This window comes from Drosophila serrata, unplaced genomic scaffold, assembly GCF_035046125.1.
Source record: "Drosophila serrata isolate PLE 108 unplaced genomic scaffold, ASM3504612v1 contig_184, whole genome shotgun sequence".
Lineage (NCBI taxonomy): Eukaryota > Metazoa > Arthropoda > Insecta > Diptera > Drosophilidae > Drosophila > Drosophila serrata.
This window is the reverse complement of record NW_028257082.1, coordinates 656,932-679,856: the sequence shown is the minus strand read 5'-3', so window position 1 is coordinate 679,856 and position 22,925 is coordinate 656,932. Positions and strand designations below refer to the sequence as shown.

General features: G+C 37.3%; 4 protein-coding genes across 53 annotated transcripts in view; 2 read left to right on the top strand and 2 right to left on the bottom strand.

Moving 5' to 3' along the window:
* Positions 1-11,776: 11,776 nt before the first annotated feature.
* Positions 11,777-14,504, bottom strand: LOC110178305 (uncharacterized protein C16C10.8). The gene is made up of 2 exons (XM_020945397.2): positions 13,463-14,504; positions 11,777-13,390 (listed from the first exon to the last, which is right to left on the bottom strand). Exon 1 carries the CDS (start codon positions 14,356-14,358, stop codon positions 13,516-13,518), a length of 843 nt encoding a protein of 280 aa, XP_020801056.1. The 5' UTR covers positions 14,359-14,504; the 3' UTR covers positions 11,777-13,390; positions 13,463-13,515.
* Obp46a (Odorant-binding protein 46a) lies at positions 12,671-13,429 on the top strand. The gene is made up of 4 exons (XM_020945398.2): positions 12,671-12,787; positions 12,838-12,951; positions 13,006-13,162; positions 13,218-13,429. Exons 1-4 carry the CDS (start codon positions 12,671-12,673, stop codon positions 13,427-13,429), a joined length of 600 nt encoding a protein of 199 aa, XP_020801057.2.
* A 59-nt stretch (positions 14,505-14,563) lies between the features above and the next one.
* On the top strand, positions 14,564-17,439 carry RNaseZ (ribonuclease Z). The gene is made up of 3 exons (XM_086827763.1): positions 14,564-14,580; positions 14,737-16,011; positions 16,073-17,439. Exons 2-3 carry the CDS (start codon positions 14,787-14,789, stop codon positions 17,146-17,148), a joined length of 2,301 nt encoding a protein of 766 aa, XP_086683889.1. The 5' UTR covers positions 14,564-14,580; positions 14,737-14,786; the 3' UTR covers positions 17,149-17,439.
* A 59-nt stretch (positions 17,440-17,498) lies between these two features.
* CAP (Cbl-associated protein) overlaps positions 17,499-22,925 on the bottom strand; it is a 37,634-nt gene continuing 32,207 nt past the window's right edge. For 30 of the 50 annotated variants that reach the window (XM_086827735.1, XM_086827756.1, XM_086827757.1 and 27 more), the window contains 5 exons: positions 19,643-19,976; positions 19,468-19,582; positions 18,831-19,037; positions 18,543-18,775; positions 17,499-18,472 (listed from right to left, as the gene is read on the bottom strand). In XM_086827735.1, coding sequence (XP_086683861.1) covers positions 18,304-18,472; positions 18,543-18,775; positions 18,831-19,037; positions 19,468-19,582; positions 19,643-19,976 — 1,058 coding nt within the window. In that variant the 3' untranslated portion in view covers positions 17,499-18,303. The remainder of the gene's footprint in view (positions 18,473-18,542; positions 18,776-18,830; positions 19,038-19,467; positions 19,583-19,642; positions 19,977-22,925) is intronic. The other 20 variants (XM_086827758.1, XM_086827762.1, XM_086827759.1 and 17 more) reach the window with 1 other exon arrangement.

Sequence of the window (22,925 nt, the reverse complement as noted above, 5' to 3'; positions counted from 1 at the left end):
GCTGGCTTGTGACTAAAATTATAATACCACTCTTTGAGCCGGAATTATTTATACCTTTATTTTTATACCTATATATGAAAATTTGTAAATAAATCAATGCTTAAGATAGTCATAACTGAGCCAAAAACGCCTTAATTTGAATTCGGAAAGCTGTCCCATGTTAGTTTTTAGTGCGGTAATAAATCTGCATACTCAAAATAAAATTTTAAAAAATCAAGAAAATTGTCCATTTTTGGCAATTTTAATGATGTAACCCCTTATCGTTTTTCGCAAAATTCGAAGTTTTCGCAAAAAAATAGATTTTGTCCGAAGATAGCTAGATCGATTCAGCTTCTCATACTGATCAAGAATATATATACTTTATGGGGTCGGAAATGACTCCTTCATTGTTTTTTACGCTTCTGACTATATTGTAATCCCACATTTTGAGTCGATATTATTTATATTTTTATATGAAAATCTGTTCAATAAATCAGTGTCATAGTCATAACTTTGCCAAAACAGCATTAATTTTAATTCTGAAAGCTGTTCCATGTTATTTTGTATGTTGTTAATAAAACTGCATACTCCTTCATTATTTTGCTGGCTTGTGACTAAAATTATAATACCACTCTTTGAGCCGGAATTATTTATACCTTTATTTTTATACGTATATATGAAAATTTGTAAATAAATCAATGCTTAAGATAGTCATAACTGAGCCAAAAACGCCTTAATTTCAATTCGGAAAGCTGTCCCATGTTAGTTTTTAGTGCGGTAATAAATCTGCATACTCAAAATAAAATTTAGAAAAATCAAGAAAATTGTCCATTTTTGGCAATTTTAATGATGTAACCCCTTATCGTTTTTCGCAAAATTCGAAGTTTTCGCAAAAAAATAGATTTTGTCCGAAGATAGCTAGATCGATTCAGCTTCTCATACTGATCAAGAATATATATACTTTATGGGGTCGGAAATGACTCCTTCATTGTTTTTTACGCTTCTGACTATATTGTAATCCCACATTTTGAGTCGATATTATTTATATTTTTATATGAAAATCTGTTCAATAAATCAGTGTCATAGTCATAACTTTGCCAAAACAGCATTAATTTTAATTCTGAAAGCTGTTCCATGTTATTTTGTATGTTGTTAATAAAACTGCATACTCCTTCATTATTTTGCTGGCTTGTGACAAAAATTATAATACCATTCTTTGAGCCGGAATTATTTATACCTTTATTTTTATACCTATATATGAAAATTTGTAAATAAATCAATGCTTAAGATAGTCATAACTGAGCCAAAAACGCCTTAATTTCAATTCGGAAAGCTGTCCCATGTTAGTTTTTAGTGCGGTAATAAATCTGCATACTCAAAATAAAATTTAGAAAAATCAAGAAAATTGTCCATTTTTGGCAATTTTAATGATGTAACCCCTTATCGTTTTTCGCAAAATTCGAAGTTTTCGCAAAAAAATAGATTTTGTCCGAAGATAGCTAGATCGATTCAGCTATTGATGCTGATCAAGAATATATATATTTTATGGGGTCGGAAATGACTCCTTCATTGTTTTTTACGCTTCTGACTAAATTGTAATCCCACTTTTTGAATCGATATTAATTATATTTTTATATGAAAATCTGTTCAATAAATCAGTGCTTAAGATAGTCATAACTTTGCCAAAACAGCATTAATTTTAATTCGGAAAGCTGTTCCATGTTATTTTGTATGTTGTTAATAACACTGCATACTCCTTCATTATTTTGCTGGCTTGTGACTAAAATTATAATACCATTCTTTGAGCCGGAATTATTTATACCTTTATTTTTATACCTATATATGAAAATTTGTAAATAAATCAATGCTTAAGATAGTCATAACTGAGCCAAAAACGCCTTAATTTCAATTCGGAAAGCTGTCCCATGTTAGTTTTTAGTGCGGTAATAAATCTGCATACTCAAAATAAAATTTAAAAAAATCAAGAAAATTGTCAATTTGTCGTTTTTCGCAAAATTCGAAGATTTGGCAAAAAAATAGATTTTGTCCGAAGATAGCTAGATCGATTCAGCTTTTCATACTGATCAAGAATATATATACTTTATGGGGTCGGAAATGACTCCTTCATTGTTTTTTACGCTTCTGACTATATTGTAATCCCACTTTTTGAGTCGATATTAATTATATTTTTATATGAAAATCTGTTCAATAAATCAATGCTTAAGATAGTCATAACTTTGCCAAAACAGCATTAATTTTAATTCGGAAAGCTGTTCCATGTTATTTTGTATGTTGTTAATAACACTGCATACTCCTTCATTATTTTGCTGGCTTGTGACTAAAATTATAATACCATTCTTTGAGCCGGAATTATTTATACCTTTATTTTTATACCTATATATGAAAATTTGTAAATAAATCAATGCTTAAGATAGTCATAACTGAGCCAAAAACGCCTTAATTTCAATTCGGAAAGCTGTCCCATGTTAGTTTTTAGTGCGGTAATAAATCTGCATACTCAAAATAAAATTTAGAAAAATCAAGAAAATTGTCCATTTTTGGCAATTTTAATGATGTAACCCCTTATCGTTTTTCGCAAAATTCGAAGATTTGGCAAAAAAATAGATTTTGTCCGAAGATAGCTAGATCGATTCAGCTTTTGATGCTGATCAAGAATATATATACTTTATGGGGTCGGAAATGACTCCTTCATTGTTTTTTACGCTTCTGACTAAATTGTAATCCCACTTTTTGAGTCGATATTATTTATATTTTTATATGAAAATCTGTTCAATAAATCAGTGTCATAGTCATAACTTTGCCAAAACAGCATTAATTTTAATTCGGAAAGCTGTTCCATGTTATTTTGTATGTTGTTAATAACACTGCATACTCCTTCATTAATTTGCTGGCTTGTGACTAAAATTATAATACCACTCTTTGAGCCGGAATTATTTATACCTTTATTTTTATACCTATATATGAAAATTTGTAAATAAATCAATGCTTAAGATAGTCATAACTGAGCCAAAAACGCCTTAATTTCAATTCGGAAAGCTGTCCCATGTTAGTTTTTAGTGCGGTAATAAATCTGCATACTCAAAATAAAATTTTAAAAAATCAAGAAAATTGTCCATTTTTGGCAATTTTAATGATGTAACCCCTTATCGTTTTTCGCAAAATTCGAAGTTTTCGCAAAAAAATAGATTTTGTCCGAAGATAGCTAGATCGATTCAGCTATTGATGCTGATCAAGAATATATATATTTTATGGGGTCGGAAATGACTCCTTCATTGTTTTTTACGCTTCTGACTATATTGTAATCCCACATTTTGAGTCGATATTATTTATATTTTTATATGAAAATCTGTTCAATAAATCAGTGTCATAGTCATAACTTTGCCAAAACAGCATTAATTTTAATTCGGAAAGCTGTTCCATGTTATTTTGTATGTTGTTAATAAAACTGCATACTCCTTCATTATTTTGCTGGCTTGTGACTAAAATTATAATACCACTCTTTGAGCCGGAATTATTTATACCTTTATTTTTATACGTATATATGAAAATTTGTAAATAAATCAATGCTTAAGATAGTCATAACTGAGCCAAAAACGCCTTAATTTCAATTCGGAAAGCTGTCCCATGTTAGTTTTTAGTGCGGTAATAAATCTGCATACTCAAAATAAAATTTAGAAAAATCAAGAAAATTTTCCATTTTTGGCAATTTTAATGATGTAACCCCTTATCGTTTTTCGCAAAATTCGAAGTTTTCGCAAAAAAATAGATTTTGTCCGAAGATAGCTAGATCGATTCAGCTTCTCATACTGATCAAGAATATATATACTTTATGGGGTCGGAAATGACTCCTTCATTGTTTTTTACGCTTCTGACTATATTGTAATCCCACATTTTGAGTCGATATTATTTATATTTTTATATGAAAATCTGTTCAATAAATCAGTGTCATAGTCATAACTTTGCCAAAACAGCATTAATTTTAATTCTGAAAGCTGTTCCATGTTATTTTGTATGTTGTTAATAAAACTGCATACTCCTTCATTATTTTGCTGGCTTGTGACAAAAATTATAATACCATTCTTTGAGCCGGAATTATTTATACCTTTATTTTTATACCTATATATGAAAATTTGTAAATAAATCAATGCTTAAGATAGTCATAACTGAGCCAAAAACGCCTTAATTTCAATTCGGAAAGCTGTCCCATGTTAGTTTTTAGTGCGGTAATAAATCTGCATACTCAAAATAAAATTTAGAAAAATCAAGAAAATTGTCCATTTTTGGCAATTTTAATGATGTAACCCCTTATCGTTTTTCGCAAAATTCGAAGTTTTCGCAAAAAAATAGATTTTGTCCGAAGATAGCTAGATCGATTCAGCTATTGATGCTGATCAAGAATATATATATTTTATGGGGTCGGAAATGACTCCTTCATTGTTTTTTACGCTTCTGACTAAATTGTAATCCCACTTTTTGAATCGATATTAATTATATTTTTATATGAAAATCTGTTCAATAAATCAGTGCTTAAGATAGTCATAACTTTGCCAAAACAGCATTAATTTTAATTCGGAAAGCTGTTCCATGTTATTTTGTATGTTGTTAATAACACTGCATACTCCTTCATTAATTTGCTGGCTTGTGACTAAAATTATAATACCACTCTTTGAGCCGGAATTATTTATACCTTTATTTTTATACCTATATATGAAAATTTGTAAATAAATCAATGCTTAAGATAGTCATAACTGAGCCAAAAACGCCTTAATTTGAATTCGGAAAGCTGTCCCATGTTAGTTTTTAGTGCAGTAATAAATCTGCATACTCAAAATAAAATTTAAAAAAATCAAGAAAATTGTCAAGTTTTGGCAATTTTAATGATGTAACCCCTTATCGTTTTTCGCAAAATTCGAAGTTTTGGCAAAAAAATAGATTTTGTCCGAAGATAGCTAGATCGATTCAGCTTCTCATACTGATCAAGAATATATATACTTTATGGGGTCGGAAATGACTCCTTCATTGTTTTTTACGCTTCTGACTATATTGTAATCCCACATTTTGAGTCGATATTATTTATATTTTTATATGAAAATCTGTTCAATAAATCAGTGTCATAGTCATAACTTTGCCAAAACAGCATTAATTTTAATTCTGAAAGCTGTTCCATGTTATTTTGTATGTTGTTAATAAAACTGCATACTCCTTCATTATTTTGCTGGCTTGTGACTAAAATTATAATACCACTCTTTGAGCCGGAATTATTTATACCTTTATTTTTATACCTATATATGAAAATTTGTAAATAAATCAATGCTTAAGATAGTCATAACTGAGCCAAAAACGCCTTAATTTGAATTCGGAAAGCTGTCCCATGTTAGTTTTTAGTGCGGTAATAAATCTGCATACTCAAAATAAAATTTTAAAAAATCAAGAAAATTGTCCATTTTTGGCAATTTTAATGATGTAACCCCTTATCGTTTTTCGCAAAATTCGAAGTTTTCGCAAAAAAATAGATTTTGTCCGAAGATAGCTAGATCGATTCAGCTTTTGATGCTGATCAAGAATATATATACTTTATGGGGTCGGAAATGACTCCTTCATTGTATTTTACGCTTCTGAATAAATTGTAATCCCACATTTTGAGTCGATATTAATTATATTTTTATATGAAAATCTGTTCAATAAATCAATGTCATAGTCATAACTTTGCCAAAACAGCATTAATTTTAATTCGGAAAGCTGTTCCATGTTATTTTGTATGTTGTTAATAAAACTGCATACTCCTTCATTATTTTGCTGGCTTGTGACTAAAATTATAATACCACTCTTTGAGCCGGAATTATTTATACCTTTATTTTTATACGTATATATGAAAATTTGTAAATAAATCAATGCTTAAGATAGTCATAACTGAGCCAAAAACGCCTTAATTTCAATTCGGAAAGCTGTCCCATGTTAGTTTTTAGTGCGGTAATAAATCTGCATACTCAAAATAAAATTTAGAAAAATCAAGAAAATTGTCCATTTTTGGCAATTTTAATGATGTAACCCCTTATCGTTTTTCGCAAAATTCGAAGTTTTCGCAAAAAAATAGATTTTGTCCGAAGATAGCTAGATCGATTCAGCTTCTCATACTGATCAAGAATATATATACTTTATGGGGTCGGAAATGACTCCTTCATTGTTTTTTACGCTTCTGACTATATTGTAATCCCACATTTTGAGTCGATATTATTTATATTTTTATATGAAAATCTGTTCAATAAATCAGTGTCATAGTCATAACTTTGCCAAAACAGCATTAATTTTAATTCTGAAAGCTGTTCCATGTTATTTTGTATGTTGTTAATAAAACTGCATACTCCTTCATTATTTTGCTGGCTTGTGACAAAAATTATAATACCATTCTTTGAGCCGGAATTATTTATACCTTTATTTTTATACCTATATATGAAAATTTGTAAATAAATCAATGCTTAAGATAGTCATAACTGAGCCAAAAACGCCTTAATTTCAATTCGGAAAGCTGTCCCATGTTAGTTTTTAGTGCGGTAATAAATCTGCATACTCAAAATAAAATTTAGAAAAATCAAGAAAATTGTCCATTTTTGGCAATTTTAATGATGTAACCCCTTATCGTTTTTCGCAAAATTCGAAGTTTTCGCAAAAAAATAGATTTTGTCCGAAGATAGCTAGATCGATTCAGCTATTGATGCTGATCAAGAATATATATATTTTATGGGGTCGGAAATGACTCCTTCATTGTTTTTTACGCTTCTGACTAAATTGTAATCCCACTTTTTGAATCGATATTAATTATATTTTTATATGAAAATCTGTTCAATAAATCAGTGCTTAAGATAGTCATAACTTTGCCAAAACAGCATTAATTTTAATTCGGAAAGCTGTTCCATGTTATTTTGTATGTTGTTAATAACACTGCATACTCCTTCATTATTTTGCTGGCTTGTGACTAAAATTATAATACCATTCTTTGAGCCGGAATTATTTATACCTTTATTTTTATACCTATATATGAAAATTTGTAAATAAATCAATGCTTAAGATAGTCATAACTGAGCCAAAAACGCCTTAATTTCAATTCGGAAAGCTGTCCCATGTTAGTTTTTAGTGCGGTAATAAATCTGCATACTCAAAATAAAATTTAAAAAAATCAAGAAAATTGTCAATTTTTGGCAATTTTAATGATGTAACCCCTTATCGTTTTTCGCAAAATTCGAAGATTTGGCAAAAAAATAGATTTTGTCCGAAGATAGCTAGATCGATTCAGCTTTTCATACTGATCAAGAATATATATACTTTATGGGGTCGGAAATGACTCCTTCATTGTTTTTTACGCTTCTGACTATATTGTAATCCCACTTTTTGAGTCGATATTAATTATATTTTTATATGAAAATCTGTTCAATAAATCAATGCTTAAGATAGTCATAACTTTGCCAAAACAGCATTAATTTTAATTCGGAAAGCTGTTCCATGTTATTTTGTATGTTGTTAATAACACTGCATACTCCTTCATTATTTTGCTGGCTTGTGACTAAAATTATAATACCATTCTTTGAGCCGGAATTATTTATACCTTTATTTTTATACCTATATATGAAAATTTGTAAATAAATCAATGCTTAAGATAGTCATAACTGAGCCAAAAACGCCTTAATTTCAATTCGGAAAGCTGTCCCATGTTAGTTTTTAGTGCGGTAATAAATCTGCATACTCAAAATAAAATTTAGAAAAATCAAGAAAATTGTCCATTTTTGGCAATTTTAATGATGTAACCCCTTATCGTTTTTCGCAAAATTCGAAGATTTGGCAAAAAAATAGATTTTGTCCGAAGATAGCTAGATCGATTCAGCTTTTCATGCTGATCAAGAATATATATACTTTATGGGGTCGGAAATGACTCCTTCATTGTTTTTTACGCTTCTGACTATATTGTAATCCCACTTTTTGAGTCGATATTAATTATATTTTTATATGAAAATCTGTTCAATAAATCAATGCTTAAGATAGTCATAACTTTGCCAAAACAGCATTAATTTTAATTCGGAAAGCTGTTCCATGTTATTTTGTATGTTGTTAATAACACTGCATACTCCTTCATTAATTTGCTGGCTTGTGACTAAAATTATAATACCACTCTTTGAGCCGGAATTATTTATACCTTTATTTTTATACCTATATATGAAAATTTGTAAATAAATCAATGCTTAAGATAGTCATAACTGAGCCAAAAACGCCTTAATTTCAATTCGGAAAGCTGTCCCATGTTAGTTTTTAGTGCGGTAATAAATCTGCATACTCAAAATAAAATTTTAAAAAATCAAGAAAATTGTCCATTTTTGGCAATTTTAATGATGTAACCCCTTATCGTTTTTCGCAAAATTCGAAGTTTTCGCAAAAAAATAGATTTTGTCCGAAGATAGCTAGATCGATTCAGCTATTGATGCTGATCAAGAATATATATATTTTATGGGGTCGGAAATGACTCCTTCATTGTTTTTTACGCTTCTGACTATATTGTAATCCCACATTTTGAGTCGATATTATTTATATTTTTATATGAAAATCTGTTCAATAAATCAGTGTCATAGTCATAACTTTGCCAAAACAGCATTAATTTTAATTCGGAAAGCTGTTCCATGTTATTTTGTATGTTGTTAATAAAACTGCATACTCCTTCATTATTTTGCTGGCTTGTGACTAAAATTATAATACCACTCTTTGAGCCGGAATTATTTATACCTTTATTTTTATACGTATATATGAAAATTTGTAAATAAATCAATGCTTAAGATAGTCATAACTGAGCCAAAAACGCCTTAATTTCAATTCGGAAAGCTGTCCCATGTTAGTTTTTAGTGCGGTAATAAATCTGCATACTCAAAATAAAATTTAGAAAAATCAAGAAAATTTTCCATTTTTGGCAATTTTAATGATGTAACCCCTTATCGTTTTTCGCAAAATTCGAAGTTTTCGCAAAAAAATAGATTTTGTCCGAAGATAGCTAGATCGATTCAGCTTCTCATACTGATCAAGAATATATATACTTTATGGGGTCGGAAATGACTCCTTCATTGTTTTTTACGCTTCTGACTATATTGTAATCCCACATTTTGAGTCGATATTATTTATATTTTTATATGAAAATCTGTTCAATAAATCAGTGTCATAGTCATAACTTTGCCAAAACAGCATTAATTTTAATTCTGAAAGCTGTTCCATGTTATTTTGTATGTTGTTAATAAAACTGCATACTCCTTCATTATTTTGCTGGCTTGTGACAAAAATTATAATACCATTCTTTGAGCCGGAATTATTTATACCTTTATTTTTATACCTATATATGAAAATTTGTAAATAAATCAATGCTTAAGATAGTCATAACTGAGCCAAAAACGCCTTAATTTCAATTCGGAAAGCTGTCCCATGTTAGTTTTTAGTGCGGTAATAAATCTGCATACTCAAAATAAAATTTAGAAAAATCAAGAAAATTGTCCATTTTTGGCAATTTTAATGATGTAACCCCTTATCGTTTTTCGCAAAATTCGAAGTTTTGGCAAAAAAATAGATTTTGTCCGAAGATAGCTAGATCGATTCAGCTTCTCATACTGATCAAGAATATATATACTTTATGGGGTCGGAAATGACTCCTTCATTGTTTTTTACGCTTCTGACTATATTGTAATCCCACATTTTGAGTCGATATTATTTATATTTTTATATGAAAATCTGTTCAATAAATCAGTGCTTAAGATAGTCATAACTTTGCCAAAACAGCATTAATTTTAATTCGGAAAGCTGTTCCATGTTATTTTGTATGTTGTTAATAACACTGCATACTCCTTCATTAATTTGCTGGCTTGTGACTAAAATTATAATACCACTCTTTGAGCCGGAATTATTTATACCTTTATTTTTATACCTATATATGAAAATTTGTAAATAAATCAATGCTTAAGATAGTCATAACTGAGCCAAAAACGCCTTAATTTCAATTCGGAAAGCTGTCCCATGTTAGTTTTTAGTGCGGTAATAAATCTGCATACTCAAAATAAAATTTTAAAAAATCAAGAAAATTGTCCATTTTTGGCAATTTTAATGATGTAACCCCTTATCGTTTTTCGCAAAATTCGAAGTTTTCGCAAAAAAATAGATTTTGTCCGAAGATAGCTAGATCGATTCAGCTTTTGATGCTGATCAAGAATATATATACTTTATGGGGTCGGAAATGACTCCTTCATTGTATTTTACGCTTCTGAATAAATTGTAATCCCACATTTTGAGTCGATATTAATTATATTTTTATATAAAAATCTGTTCAATAAATCAATGTCATAGTCATAACTTTGCCAAAACAGCATTAATTTTAATTCTGAAAGCTGTTCCATGTTATTTTGTATGTTGTTAATAAAACTGCATACTCCTTCATTATTTTGCTGGCTTGTGACAAAAATTATAATACCATTCTTTGAGCCGGAAGTATTTATACCTTTATTTTTATACCTATATATGAAAATTTGTAAATAAATCAATGCTTAAGATAGTCATAACTGAGCCAAAAACGCCTTAATTTCAATTCGGAAAGCTGTCCCATGTTAGTTTTTAGTGCGGTAATAAATCTGCATACTCAAAATAAAATTTAGAAAAATCAAGAAAATTGTCCATTTTTGGCAATTTTAATGATGTAACCCCTTATCGTTTTTCGCAAAATTCGAAGTTTTCGCAAAAAAATAGATTTTGTCCGAAGATAGCTAGATCGATTCAGCTATTGATGCTGATCAAGAATATATATATTTTATGGGGTCGGAAATGACTCCTTCATTGTTTTTTACGCTTCTGACTACATTGTAATCCCACTTTTTGAATCGATATTAATTATATTTTTATATGAAAATCTGTTCAATAAATCAGTGCTTAAGATAGTCATAACTTTGCCAAAACAGCATTAATTTTAATTCGGAAAGCTGTTCCATGTTATTTTGTATGTTGTTAATAACACTGCATACTCCTTCATTAATTTGCTGGCTTGTGACTAAAATTATAATACCACTCTTTGAGCCGGAATTATTTATACCTTTATTTTTATACCTATATATGAAAATTTGTAAATAAATCAATGCTTAAGATAGTCATAACTGAGCCAAAAACGCCTTAATTTGAATTCGGAAAGCTGTCCCATGTTAGTTTTTAGTGCAGTAATAAATCTGCATACTCAAAATAAAATTTAAAAAAATCAAGAAAATTGTCAAGTTTTGGCAATTTTAATGATGTAACCCCTTATCGTTTTTCGCAAAATTCGAAGTTTTGGCAAAAAAATAGATTTTGTCCGAAGATAGCTAGATCGATTCAGCTTTTGATGCTGATCAAGAATATATATACTTTATGGGGAAATGACTCCTTCGTTGTTTTTTACGCTTCTGACTGTAATTGTAATCCCACTTTTTGAGTCGAAATTATTTATATGAAAATCTGTTCAATAAATCAATGCTCAACAAAATAAGTATGGTAAACATATGGCCACATTCGATCATTCTATCGGATTCTTGTAGGCCTAGCTTCCTAGCCCAGCAAGTCAGTCGCAGTCATTCCAATTCCGGAGAACTGAACTTCAGGCGGGCGGCACGTGCCGCTCGAATGCTCTTGCCCCCCAAAAAAATTCCCCAATCGCATTCCACCATGGAGCGCCGCAGCGGCAGCGAATACCTACCGCACACACAGGCACCCACCGGAGCCTATACTCACCTCCACACCCATTTCTCCTCATGCCCCTATGGCTCTGCAGTGGTGCTTATTTTATTGATGTCTAAAATTTAACTCCTAAGATTATTGAGTACTTAAAACTAAATATTAAAACCTAAGCAAGACAACTACATACAATTTTAAAAAATAAATCTTTAAAATATCAATAAGTAATTTTAATAGGAAATTAATCTATCTTCCTATAGAGTATAACTATAATGTATAATTATAGGTCGTTGGCATCACTACTTCACACCACACCCTTGCCTTCGACGGGGTGTGTGCGAGTCTAAAATAAACAAATGGGAACTTCTGAGGCAGCGACGCAACGTCTGCTCCCTGACTAATGACGGTCGTGTGCTGGCAAGGAGGAGCTGGAACCGAAGATGCAACTGGAACCGCGGCAGTTGGACTATTTATGATGTATTTCTCGGTTAATTAGTTGCAGCTGAACGCAGCGGAATGGGTGTGGGAATGGGAATGGGATTGGGATTGCGTTTGGGGACTGGGAATATGCTTCCGCATGCATTTACTTTCCTAGACATCGGAGCAATCAAGAAAGTGCGTGGCTTCTCGAGCCCTGGATAGTTTTGCTATATTTGGATATTGCGCCGCTTGATCGGTGATGGATGCCTGCGCCTTTTCATCATTTATCTTCGAGTGCAGCGGGCTAATGGAACTGCAGTGCGTTCCAGGAACTGGAGCGGAACGATGACGACGACGAAGATGATGATTATGATGACGCTGCACCCGGTCTGTCTGGTTGAAGCAAATTTCGGTTGGAATAATTAAAAGCATAAATTAAGCCTCAAATTAAAAACCATCAAATGTTACGCAAAATTAAACCTTTACAGCGCGGTTTTTTAGTTATAAAAGCGCCAGATTTACTCAGTTGGTAATTTGGAAAATGTGTTTCCAACTATGGAAAGTGGTGCTGCTGCTCCTTCTGCCCGCTTGGGCTCTGGGCAGGGCCGCGGCTCCCGATCTGGACGAGGACTGTGAACTGAATACAGTGGATACTATGGTGGGTCTGATCAGTAAGGTCTTTCGAGTTTCATCGGGTATATATTTCAGCACGACTTTTGCTGCGACCTGCACGATGAGAGTCCCCAGTTTAGCGATTGCCAGATCAAGTGGCATGAGAAGATTCCATACGAGACGGACGAGGAGGAGCAGACCTACATGTTTGTAAGGTCTATAAAGAAAAAGACTATAAAAACGGAAAACTAACTCTTTGATCAGTGCACCGCAGAGTGCAGTTTCAATAGCACGGAATTCCTGGGCAAGGATCGCCGGTCGCTAGTTCTCCACCAGGTTAAGGAACAGTTGGAAATGGATTTGGTCAACGATGACGATATTGAGCTGCTCTATCAGACGTACATCAAGTGCGACAAACATGGTGGGTCCCTGGTTCCAAGAGATGTTCTCAACACTTACACCATCTTCCTCGACAGCTCTTGAACTTCTGCCTCATAAGGCTGTCAAAAAACTAGCCAGGCGCCTTTCCGAGCACGGCTGTCATCCGTATCCCGGCTTGGTGCTCGAATGCGTGGCAAATGAGATGATCCTCAACTGTCCCGTCAAGCGGTTTCACCAAACAGCCCAGTGCGAAGCCACGCGCAATCATCTGAGGCAGTGCATGCAGTACCTAAAGTATAAGGCCTAAAATCGGTATAAAAACACTACACTTGCAGCTTACACATTTATTGTCCTTCGTTATAACTTAACTACGACTAAAGTTGGCTTGCTCCGCTAGCTAGCAACTTTAACGAGATCGCCGTCGACTCGCAGGGCCTCGGAGAGCTTCAGTTGCTTGTCGAATCGCTTCTGGAACTTCTTGGCTTGCTTTTCGCTCAAATCCTCCACAGACAAATGCTTGGCGTACTTCTTGAGAAGCTTCTTGCGCAGTTTTTCCAGGAAAATGCCATCTGCCTGCTTGCCAACAATCTTGGTAAGCTGGGCGGACCAATCAAAGTCTCCGGAGGTGCCATTGGTGGCTTCCTCCTCGGGTGTGGGCTCCTCTAGTTTAGACTTCTTTTTCGGAGGCGCCTCCTCAGCCTCCTTTTCTTCCTGCTGCTGTTTCTGTATTTCTGCCAATTTCTCCGCCTTTATCCTGGCCAGTTCCGCCTGCTTGGCCTCCTTCATCTTGTTCAACTCCTTCTCGAGTATGTCCCACACTTGGGCGGCCTGCTGGCGCGGCATCCGCATGCAGTTGCCCACGAAGTTCTCGAACTTGGCCTTCTTGCGCGGCACATTGTCCACGCTCTGGAGCTTCTGGAAGGAGGAGCGCAGGGCGGGCGTTAGATTGTATTCGCTGTTGTCGAGGATCGCACGGATGATGTCCATCCAGCTCTCCTGCTTCTGAGCGTTCTTGTTGCGCGACTCCTTGACCACGAAACCCTGGCTCTGGCTGGCGTACTTCTGCGCCTCTGAGATGCACTTTGTGTGGGCCACGTACTCCTCGCCGTAGAAGTCCTTCAGGCAGTCCATGCAGGACACGTTCTTCTCACTGTTGCGACAGCGCGTCTGGTAGTGTTTCTCCACAGCCGGCTTCTTGACCGACTCGCCGCAGACGTTGCACGTAAAGAAGACCATGTTGCCGCAGTTGCTGGTGTCCTGAAGATCAAGAAATCTTTGTAAATCCTTGGAAATTCGACTAAATTCGTATAAATTCAGCGCCGGCGAAGGCCAAACAAAACGCACGTGGGCATTAGAGTGCCCGCAGTGCAGCAGAACAGAAATACTACGAATTTAGTGTTGGAAAGCGACAATTACCAGGGATGCTGAATGATTTTGTTGGTTATACACAGAGGAAATGTAAGAATTTTAAGTAAAGATATTAAAATAAAAGAAATAACTAATTACTGGCAAAGGAAAATTCATTTTTATAAGTTTCCTTATTAATACTTGCGATGAATCAACCGCATCATCCCTAACACAAGTTCCATCTCTAATACAAAGTTTCATATTCAGGCGCAACAGCTGTTCGCGGGCACGTTACTGCCGCGGTCGACGAAATACGAATGTTTTTATTGAAATCCGTGCGCTGGCCGCTTTATAGTTCCCTGCGCACTCTAAAGATGAGCAGCTCGGTGGAAGCCACCTTGGCATCTGCCACAGATCCATTAACAGGTCCCCGCTACGAGCGAGAACCGAATGTTTTGAGGAAAAAGCTGGCATCAGTTGTGCCCGGATCCGTGAATCTCCAAATCCTGGGTGCCGGCGCCAATGGAGCACCTGCTGCGGTCTATCTGTTCACCGATCAAGCCCGTTACTTGTTCAATTGCGGCGAGGGAACCCAGCGACTGGCCCACGAGCACAAGACGCGGCTGTCGCGTCTCGAGCAGATCTTTGTGACGCGGAACACGTGGGCAACTGTGGGCGGTCTACCGGGTCTGGCGTTGACCATCCAGGATGCCGGCGTGCGCAACGTGGGACTTCATGGACCGCCACATCTTGCTACCATGCTGCAGTCCATGCGACGCTTTGTGGTACTGAAAAACCTCCAAATGCAGACAATTGACTGCTCCGAGGGCGGCTGTTTCGAGGACTCCATCCTGAAGGTGGACTCCCTGCCGCTGATCAGTTCGGAGGATCCAGAGAAGAGCGTTATCAACTACATCTGCCAGCTGAAACCACGCGCCGGGGCTCTTAACCTGGTCAAGTGCGTGGAGCAGGGTGTGAAGCCGGGTCCCCTTCTGGGGCAGCTCAAGAATGGCCAGGACATCACTCTGCCCGATGGCAAGGTGGTTCGTTCAGTCGATGTCACCGAGCCCAGTGAGTCGGCACTCTCCTTTGTTTTCCTGGATGTTCCCAGTGAAGAGTATCTGCCAGGGCTTCTAGCCCAAGCTAAACGCCTTAAGGAACTGGACGAGGAGCAGTTGACTAAAGTACGCCTGGTTGTCCACTTCACGCCTCATCCTATTGCCTCCCTGCAGGACTACAAGCACTTTCTGGAGGAGAACTTCCCTTCGGGTACACAGCACATCCATTTGAGTTCCCCGCACAACCAGTTCTCTGGCTATGCTGCTGCCCACCGCATCCAGCATCAGTTGCATCAACTTGCCCCTTACGTTTTTCCCCTTTTGGGTGAGTCGATGCCCTGCCAAAGTTCGAAACTGAGTCAGAACCTCAAGAAAACCAAACTGGACGAAACGGGCGATTGCGATAAAACGGAGTCGAAGGTCGAGGAGGAGTCGGAACAGGGCGTAGTCTCCATGACCAGCTTTCACCTGAGGCCTAAAAAAGGTAAGCTAAGCAGTAACAAATTATTGACAAGAATGCTACAATACAAACCGTTTTCCTTTAGGTTTGGATCGCACGCTGGAGGCCAAACTCACGCCTGAGGAGTACGTGAAGGAGACGCATGGTGTGCCCGGCTTCACAGAGCTCCTGGCGAAATTCAAAGAAGAGTACAGCTTCCCTGCCCACTCGGACGAGAGCTACCCGAAGATAATCTTTCTTGGCACGGGATCCTGCATTCCCAACAAGACCCGCAACGTCAGCTCCATTCTTATCAAGACTGCTGCCGAGTCCTTTGCCTTGTTGGATTGTGGTGAAGGTACCTACGGCCAAATTGTGCGGCTTTATGGCTCCGCTAAAGCGGAACAGATTCTCCGGCAGCTTCATGTGATATATGTGTCCCATCTGCATGCGGATCACCACATTGGACTGATTGGCCTGCTCAGGGAAAGGAGGAAACTGGAACCGAAGACAGAACCATTACTCCTGCTTGCTCCGCGTCAAATTGAACCCTGGCTGGAGTTCTACAACCGACAAATCGAGCCCATTGAAGATTCGTACACTCTCGTGGCTAATGGTGAGCTCCTGGCCAGTCCGTTGACGGGTGAGAGAGTGGAACCCCTAGGCATCAACTCCATTGGCACTTGCCTGGTGCGGCACTGTCCAAACTCCTTTGGAATAAGTCTTACTCTGGCAGCGAAATACGAAAATGAACCGATAAAAATTACATACAGCGGCGACACTATGCCTTGCCTGGATCTGGTCGAACTGGGACGCGATTCTACAGTGCTCATCCACGAGGCCACCATGGAGGACGATCTGGAGGAGGAGGCACGCTTCAAGACGCACAGCACCGTGTCGCAGGCCATCCAGCAGGGTCGCACTATGGGAGCCCGCCACACGATCCTCACACACTTCTCGCAGCGCTACGCCAAGTGCCCGCGGCTACCGAGTGCCGAGGATATGCAGCAGGTGGCCATTGCCTTCGATAATATGCAGGTGACTGTCGAAGATTTGCAACATTATCACAAGCTTTATCCCGCACTGCTGGCCATGTATGCAGAGTACACAGAGGAGCTGGAGCAGCGAGCGGTGAAGAGGGAGCTCAAGCAGGAACGGAAACGGAAGCTGGCACAAACGTGATGGTCGGTCGTCAGAGGAGCAGGATAATTTATTCAAGGAGCTAGATATTGTTAAACTAATATTAAGGAGAAATTATGCTTTATGTTAAGAATTATTATACATTAGATTCTGAAATGTATCGGTAAAGCATAGCAATATATTTATAAATGTGAGGTACTATAACTAAATTTGTTAATTAATGTTTTGGTTAAATGATTGCATTATAAAATTGTTTATATATTACAATTCCTTAAATACCATTTAAGTTTTCCAAATTTCTTTTAAATAAATCTCTTTAGAACCTCCACACAATTTATATTTTTTCATTTAGGAAATACACCCTTAAAACACACAAAATAATCAAATTTCAATTGTTTTTTAGTTTCTTCTTTATTTACTAAATACGCTTGCAACAGTGTCTGTGTAATAAACGCTTTTTGTAATGATTATAAAATGGTTTCTGCTGGTTCGGACTCGACAATATCATCATAAATAATAATAATAATTATCAATAATAATAATAATCCCCATTGTCGGGACTCAACAAGGGGCACATGGGATCTTAGCACTTGTTTCATATTATTTTTGTGTTTATTATATATATTTTTTTGTTTTAATTCATGTTTTTAGTCATTCAAATTTCAACTTTAAGGCACTTTAGTTCAACGGTCTCCACTAGCTTCTTCATGATCTCTTTTTTGTAATTGATTTTTTGGAAATTAGCTGTGACTAGTTAAAATTAGTAGGTAAACGACAAAATATATATATGTATGATCTTAATGTAGAGTTCCTTTGATATTTGGTGTGTGTGTTTGTGTAGGTTTGTGTGGGTGAATGGGGTGTCTCGGAGTGGGAGGAGGAGGGTACAACTTTTCTGGTTAATATTTTTTGTTTTTGCTTTTTTTTTCATAAATAAACGTAATTCCAACATTGATATAATTAATGCTCTGTTTAAAATTAAATAAATAGCTTTAAATTACGGCAAAACGAAAGCAGCAGAATTAGCAGGATAAGAATTATTCAACAACAACATAAAATAATCCAGTTAAACCAAATCAGAATTAATCATAGAACTGCCTTCGTCCACGGCCACGCTGATTCCTCCTCATATTAGACTACAATTCATAAAATTCATTAAGATTAGAGGATCATCCATCCATCGGATCGGTCTCCTCCTCAGGCCCGTTCCACGTAGTTGCCGGGGAATGTGCCGAAGCAGCCGGTCCTCTGTGAGGTGCCCACGAACCAACCGTCGTCGCACTTCTCCAGCACGTGGACCACATCGCCCTCGAGCAGCTCCAGTTCATCGGAGTTCTGTGGTCGGTACTTGTACAAGGCACGGTACCTAAAAAAAAAAGAGATAATCCTTTTATTAAGAGATCTCTGGGAACTATATATATTAAGGTATGACATACGCCAATGGCTCCGAGCTGGTATCCACATGAAGGGCATCCGTCTTGTGAATCGTTCGCGTCTCCTTCAGGATGCCATTCGGGGGCTGGGCTCCATTTTGCGTGATCGTGTTGAACTCATTGTTGATATTTGTGCGCAGCACATCCAGATTGGGACGCAGGTTGGTGGTGCTCTGAGTGCTGATCACGGTGGTTGTCCTGGCCGCAATATCCTCGGCACCGATGTCGGTAAGTACCTGTTTGGGTTTATCTATTAAATATCTAAACAAACCCTGATTTGTTAAGACATACCTCCACATAGGAGACTGGGAAGATGCCCTTTCTGTTGGCTATCTTGCCCTCAAACCAGTTTCCATCCACGCGACGTGTCAGGGTAACCAGTTCACCCTTGTTCAGGGAGAGCTCAATGCCCGACTGGGCCTGGAAGTTGTATTTGGCACGGGCCTGACCCTCCGAGGGTCGCTTCGATGGAGTACGGGCACCATCACGGCTGACAATCTGGAAATATTAGAAATTTGTTCAATTAAAAGTGCTGTCGAAATCCTAATTAAGTTCAAAATAAAAAGGCGTGTTCAGATTATCTACAGAGTTTCTCTATCAGCACTGTTCCCCTTTTCGAATTTCGGTCAGTTTTCTATCTATTTCCCCACTCTACTTTGATTTTCTAATGACTCAATTAAAGTCTATGACTCACAACAAATAGGAATCGCATATAACCTGAATTTAAACAGTAAACAAGTATAATTTTCCCAGAAATTTGAATCATAAATATTTAGACTTGAAACCGGAAGATTTCTTTATCTACTTGATAATTGTATTTCTATTTTGAATCAAGTTGCTTACTATATCAAGCTATTTCTTTCTAAAAACCCAACTCTACTATTTTGGGGATCTATTTACCATATATCTTTACTATTTTGTAACTCACCTCAACATAACTGGCTGGCAGCAGACCAATCATGGCATTGTGCTCGCCCTCGTACCAATTGGCATCGATCTGTCGCCTGATGTAGATGGTGTCGCCCTTGCGGAAGGAGAGCTCCCTGAAAGCACATTAATTATATTTAATCATCTTCAAATAAATTCATATAAAATCATCCTACTTGGAGCTCTGTCCCTGGAAGTTGAAGAGAGCCCGGGCCACCGTCTTTGGGCCCACCAGCGACTTGAGGGTCACGTCTGTGGGGAAGTCATCGTAGCGATTGAGGGCAATGGGTGACTTCTGCGAGGGCGTGAAGTTGTCCGTGTGGCGGCGCGAGTTCATGTCCTGCAGCTCCTGTAGATACTTGCGGCGACGCTCCTCCTGGTAGAGCTTTTGCATATGCTCCGCTTGGCGAATGGCTAGTTCCTCCTCCGGCACGTTCTGGCGCTGCTCATGCCTGATCGGGGTCTTGAAGTGGATGTTCACGTCTGTGGCATAGTAACGATTGGGAGACTCTGTTCAGATGAGAGGCACAAAAGCGGCGGAAGGCGGGTTAGGCTGAAGCTCAAGCGAAGTAACCATATAGCTGTTGTGTTGGTTCCCCCTAACCCCCTTTTGATCTGACCAGGAACAAAGGCATTACTCATTTTAGATACTTATTTTTAGTGGGGGATCTTTACACATAAACATTTCCCAAAGACACTTGAGTCAGAGTAAAGTTTTCATAATAAGGGTTTAAGAGAAAGGATGTATAAGACCAGTCATCGGGATAAGAACAAGAACTATTTGTTTATTAAAAGAAACTCTTCCTCTGCTATAAACAAAGCTTAATAACATAAACAAATATCCCAATAGAATTTATTTTCCTAAAGGGGATCACTGCCTTTTTGTGCATATGGGATCTTGTCTTCAGTGTATCTAAAGTTCTTTACTGTATCTCGTACAAGTTCCTTTCACATCAATTTAATTTAATATCTCCTTAGAAGTTTTTTGTAATTACAAACCCATTTTTCTCCTGAGTGTACTCAATGTTTACCCTTAAAACAACAAAGTGAGTCGTAAGATGATCTAACCGCAAATGCTCGTTACTGCTTCTGTTACGAAACACACTGGCTTATCTGAGGCTGGGGCTGAGCACATATCTGTCTGCCAATTGGTAGGCAAATAAACAGCGCCATCCACCTGATAACCCCCCCCTGGTAATAAGTGGCCTTCCACAATCTCAAATTGAATTAGGTGGCGGCCCCTCCCAACCAGAGAATTAGCTGCAATTGGAGATAATGCTGCTGTTAATTGGCCAGAGACTGGAGGAAAAACTCCAAGACGCAAGAGTTTTCCGTATCAGTCTGGAGCATCTGAAGCTATCTCGCATTAAATTGCTCCGATTCCATTCGATTCAATTGATGCCTTCCTTAATGGAACTGCGCAGCTGGAAACTGGGAAAATGATGATAGAGATGGAAAACAACTTGGCTTCCATTGACCCGATTTGGGGGAAATCTGTCAAGGGGAAACCTTTCGGAGGTGAGAGGTGCGGCTGCACAAATATTTGTGCAGCAAATACGCCATGAGCCGCAGAGCATTGTCTTTGGACAACAACAATTAACAACCGCTTTGTACGTGATGTTTACGCCAAGTCAGTGCAGGAGGTGGGGTGGAGTGAGTGGTGGAAAGAGCGGTTTAATTGACACTCGGGGGATTTTCACTTTCACTGATTCGCTGCGGCACATTTTTGCCAGCGTTTGAAAGTGCTTTGTGGCAAAAGAGGGAAAATGGTATTCCAAGGCACTATCAATTCGATATGGTTATCTATGAAGCTTTCTTTTGGTTTTCAATAATATTTATTACTATCAAGGTCGGAATAAAGCCCATTCATGTACACTGAATGCTTTAGATACGAGAAATATCTTACAGATACTTCAAAGTAAAAAGTATCTTTAAAGGCATTTATGCATTTTCTCACATTCTGTTTCAATGTTAATATATGCAATTAAAATCGCAATTTGAATATGTTTAGTTATGCTTGGCAAACTTTGCCTCTTTTCAACTTTTACTGCTTTTATACTTTTATAGATACAAGATACACTGTAGCCTTTCAAGGCTTTTCCTTGCATTTCACGCTCAATTAACTCTTTAAGTGCTTTTCTTTCTTTCCCATTTTCTTTGGGGTAGCTCACTTATTAGTCACAATAACAACAACAATTAATCAGAATTAGAATCAGAATCGAAGGCTAAGGCAATTGCCTGATAAAGCTGCGGAGAATCGGCGAACAACAACAAGCTACACGCTTCACTTGAGCCAGGGAAAGAGACGGGAAGGAGGGGGGAGGCAGGGTGACAGAAGACTGGAAACGGGGGGCGGAAGAATTAGGGGGCGGGAGAAGACTCTTAACCGACTTTACCGTAGCACGCGTTGCGCTCAACTGAAATCGAAATCAAAATCGAAACTGAATGGCGCAGCCCCAAAGGCAGCTAAGCACTGAAAGAGAGGGAAGACTACGGGGAGAGCGAAGAGCAGAGAGAGACAGAGAGATAGCGAGAGAGAGAGAGAGAGAAGACCAGAAGACGAAGCTTCGGGAGACTCTGCTGACTCTCCGCCGGCTGAGTAATTCCCAGAGATAGCGGCGGTTGTATTACTACGAGTTCCGTTTTGTGGCGGCGCCTCACGTTTAATTGCTGCGACAGTGGGGTGGGTGTATCTTTGGTACAATGGGGCTAATCGGGTAAAATGTAAAGATATATTTTTGTAGAAAATCTAAAGATATTACTGAAACCAGGAACCATTTTTAAAGCTTTGAAAATAATATTATTTCAAATTAAAAGCGTAACAAAACAACAACTTTACAATTCACAACTGGATTTAGCTCCTGCTTTAATAAATTTAAGTGTCTATTCTGATCCAATTTAATTTTATATTTAGCAGAATAATAAAGTAAATCAAGGCAATAATGTTTCCTAACTGATACCAGAATATTTATTTAATCTCTTAACTTTTTCTATTTATAGGCTAATAAATACGCAGCAACGAAACATACCTTCTTATCTCCCTTTTTTTGTCAATCAAGCATTAAAGTATTTTCCCCTGACAACCCACTGATAAGACCCACTGTAGCTTCCCCATCTTGATCGCAGTAAAAAAGTGAGCTTTTCCTCGCACTTACTCACACAGCCTCAAGCCTTTTATCAACGACTTTGGAGCATCGAACGTGTGGAGCGTGCCCCGCTGTATCGTGCTTTGTTTCTCTGTTTATGTTGCTCTCTCTCTCTCTCTCTCTCTCTCTCTCTCTCTCTCAGGTGATAACGAGTTTTACTTCGTTTTTTTTTTTTTGCAAAAGAAAAACCGTGAGAAAGTGCAAAACAGGAAGGTCGCTTAGTCAAATGAGAAAGTGCACAGAGAGTTGGGCGGCGTGGAAGGTGTAAGGTGGCAGATGGGAGCCCAGAGGGGGTTCAATCGATCGCTTGGCT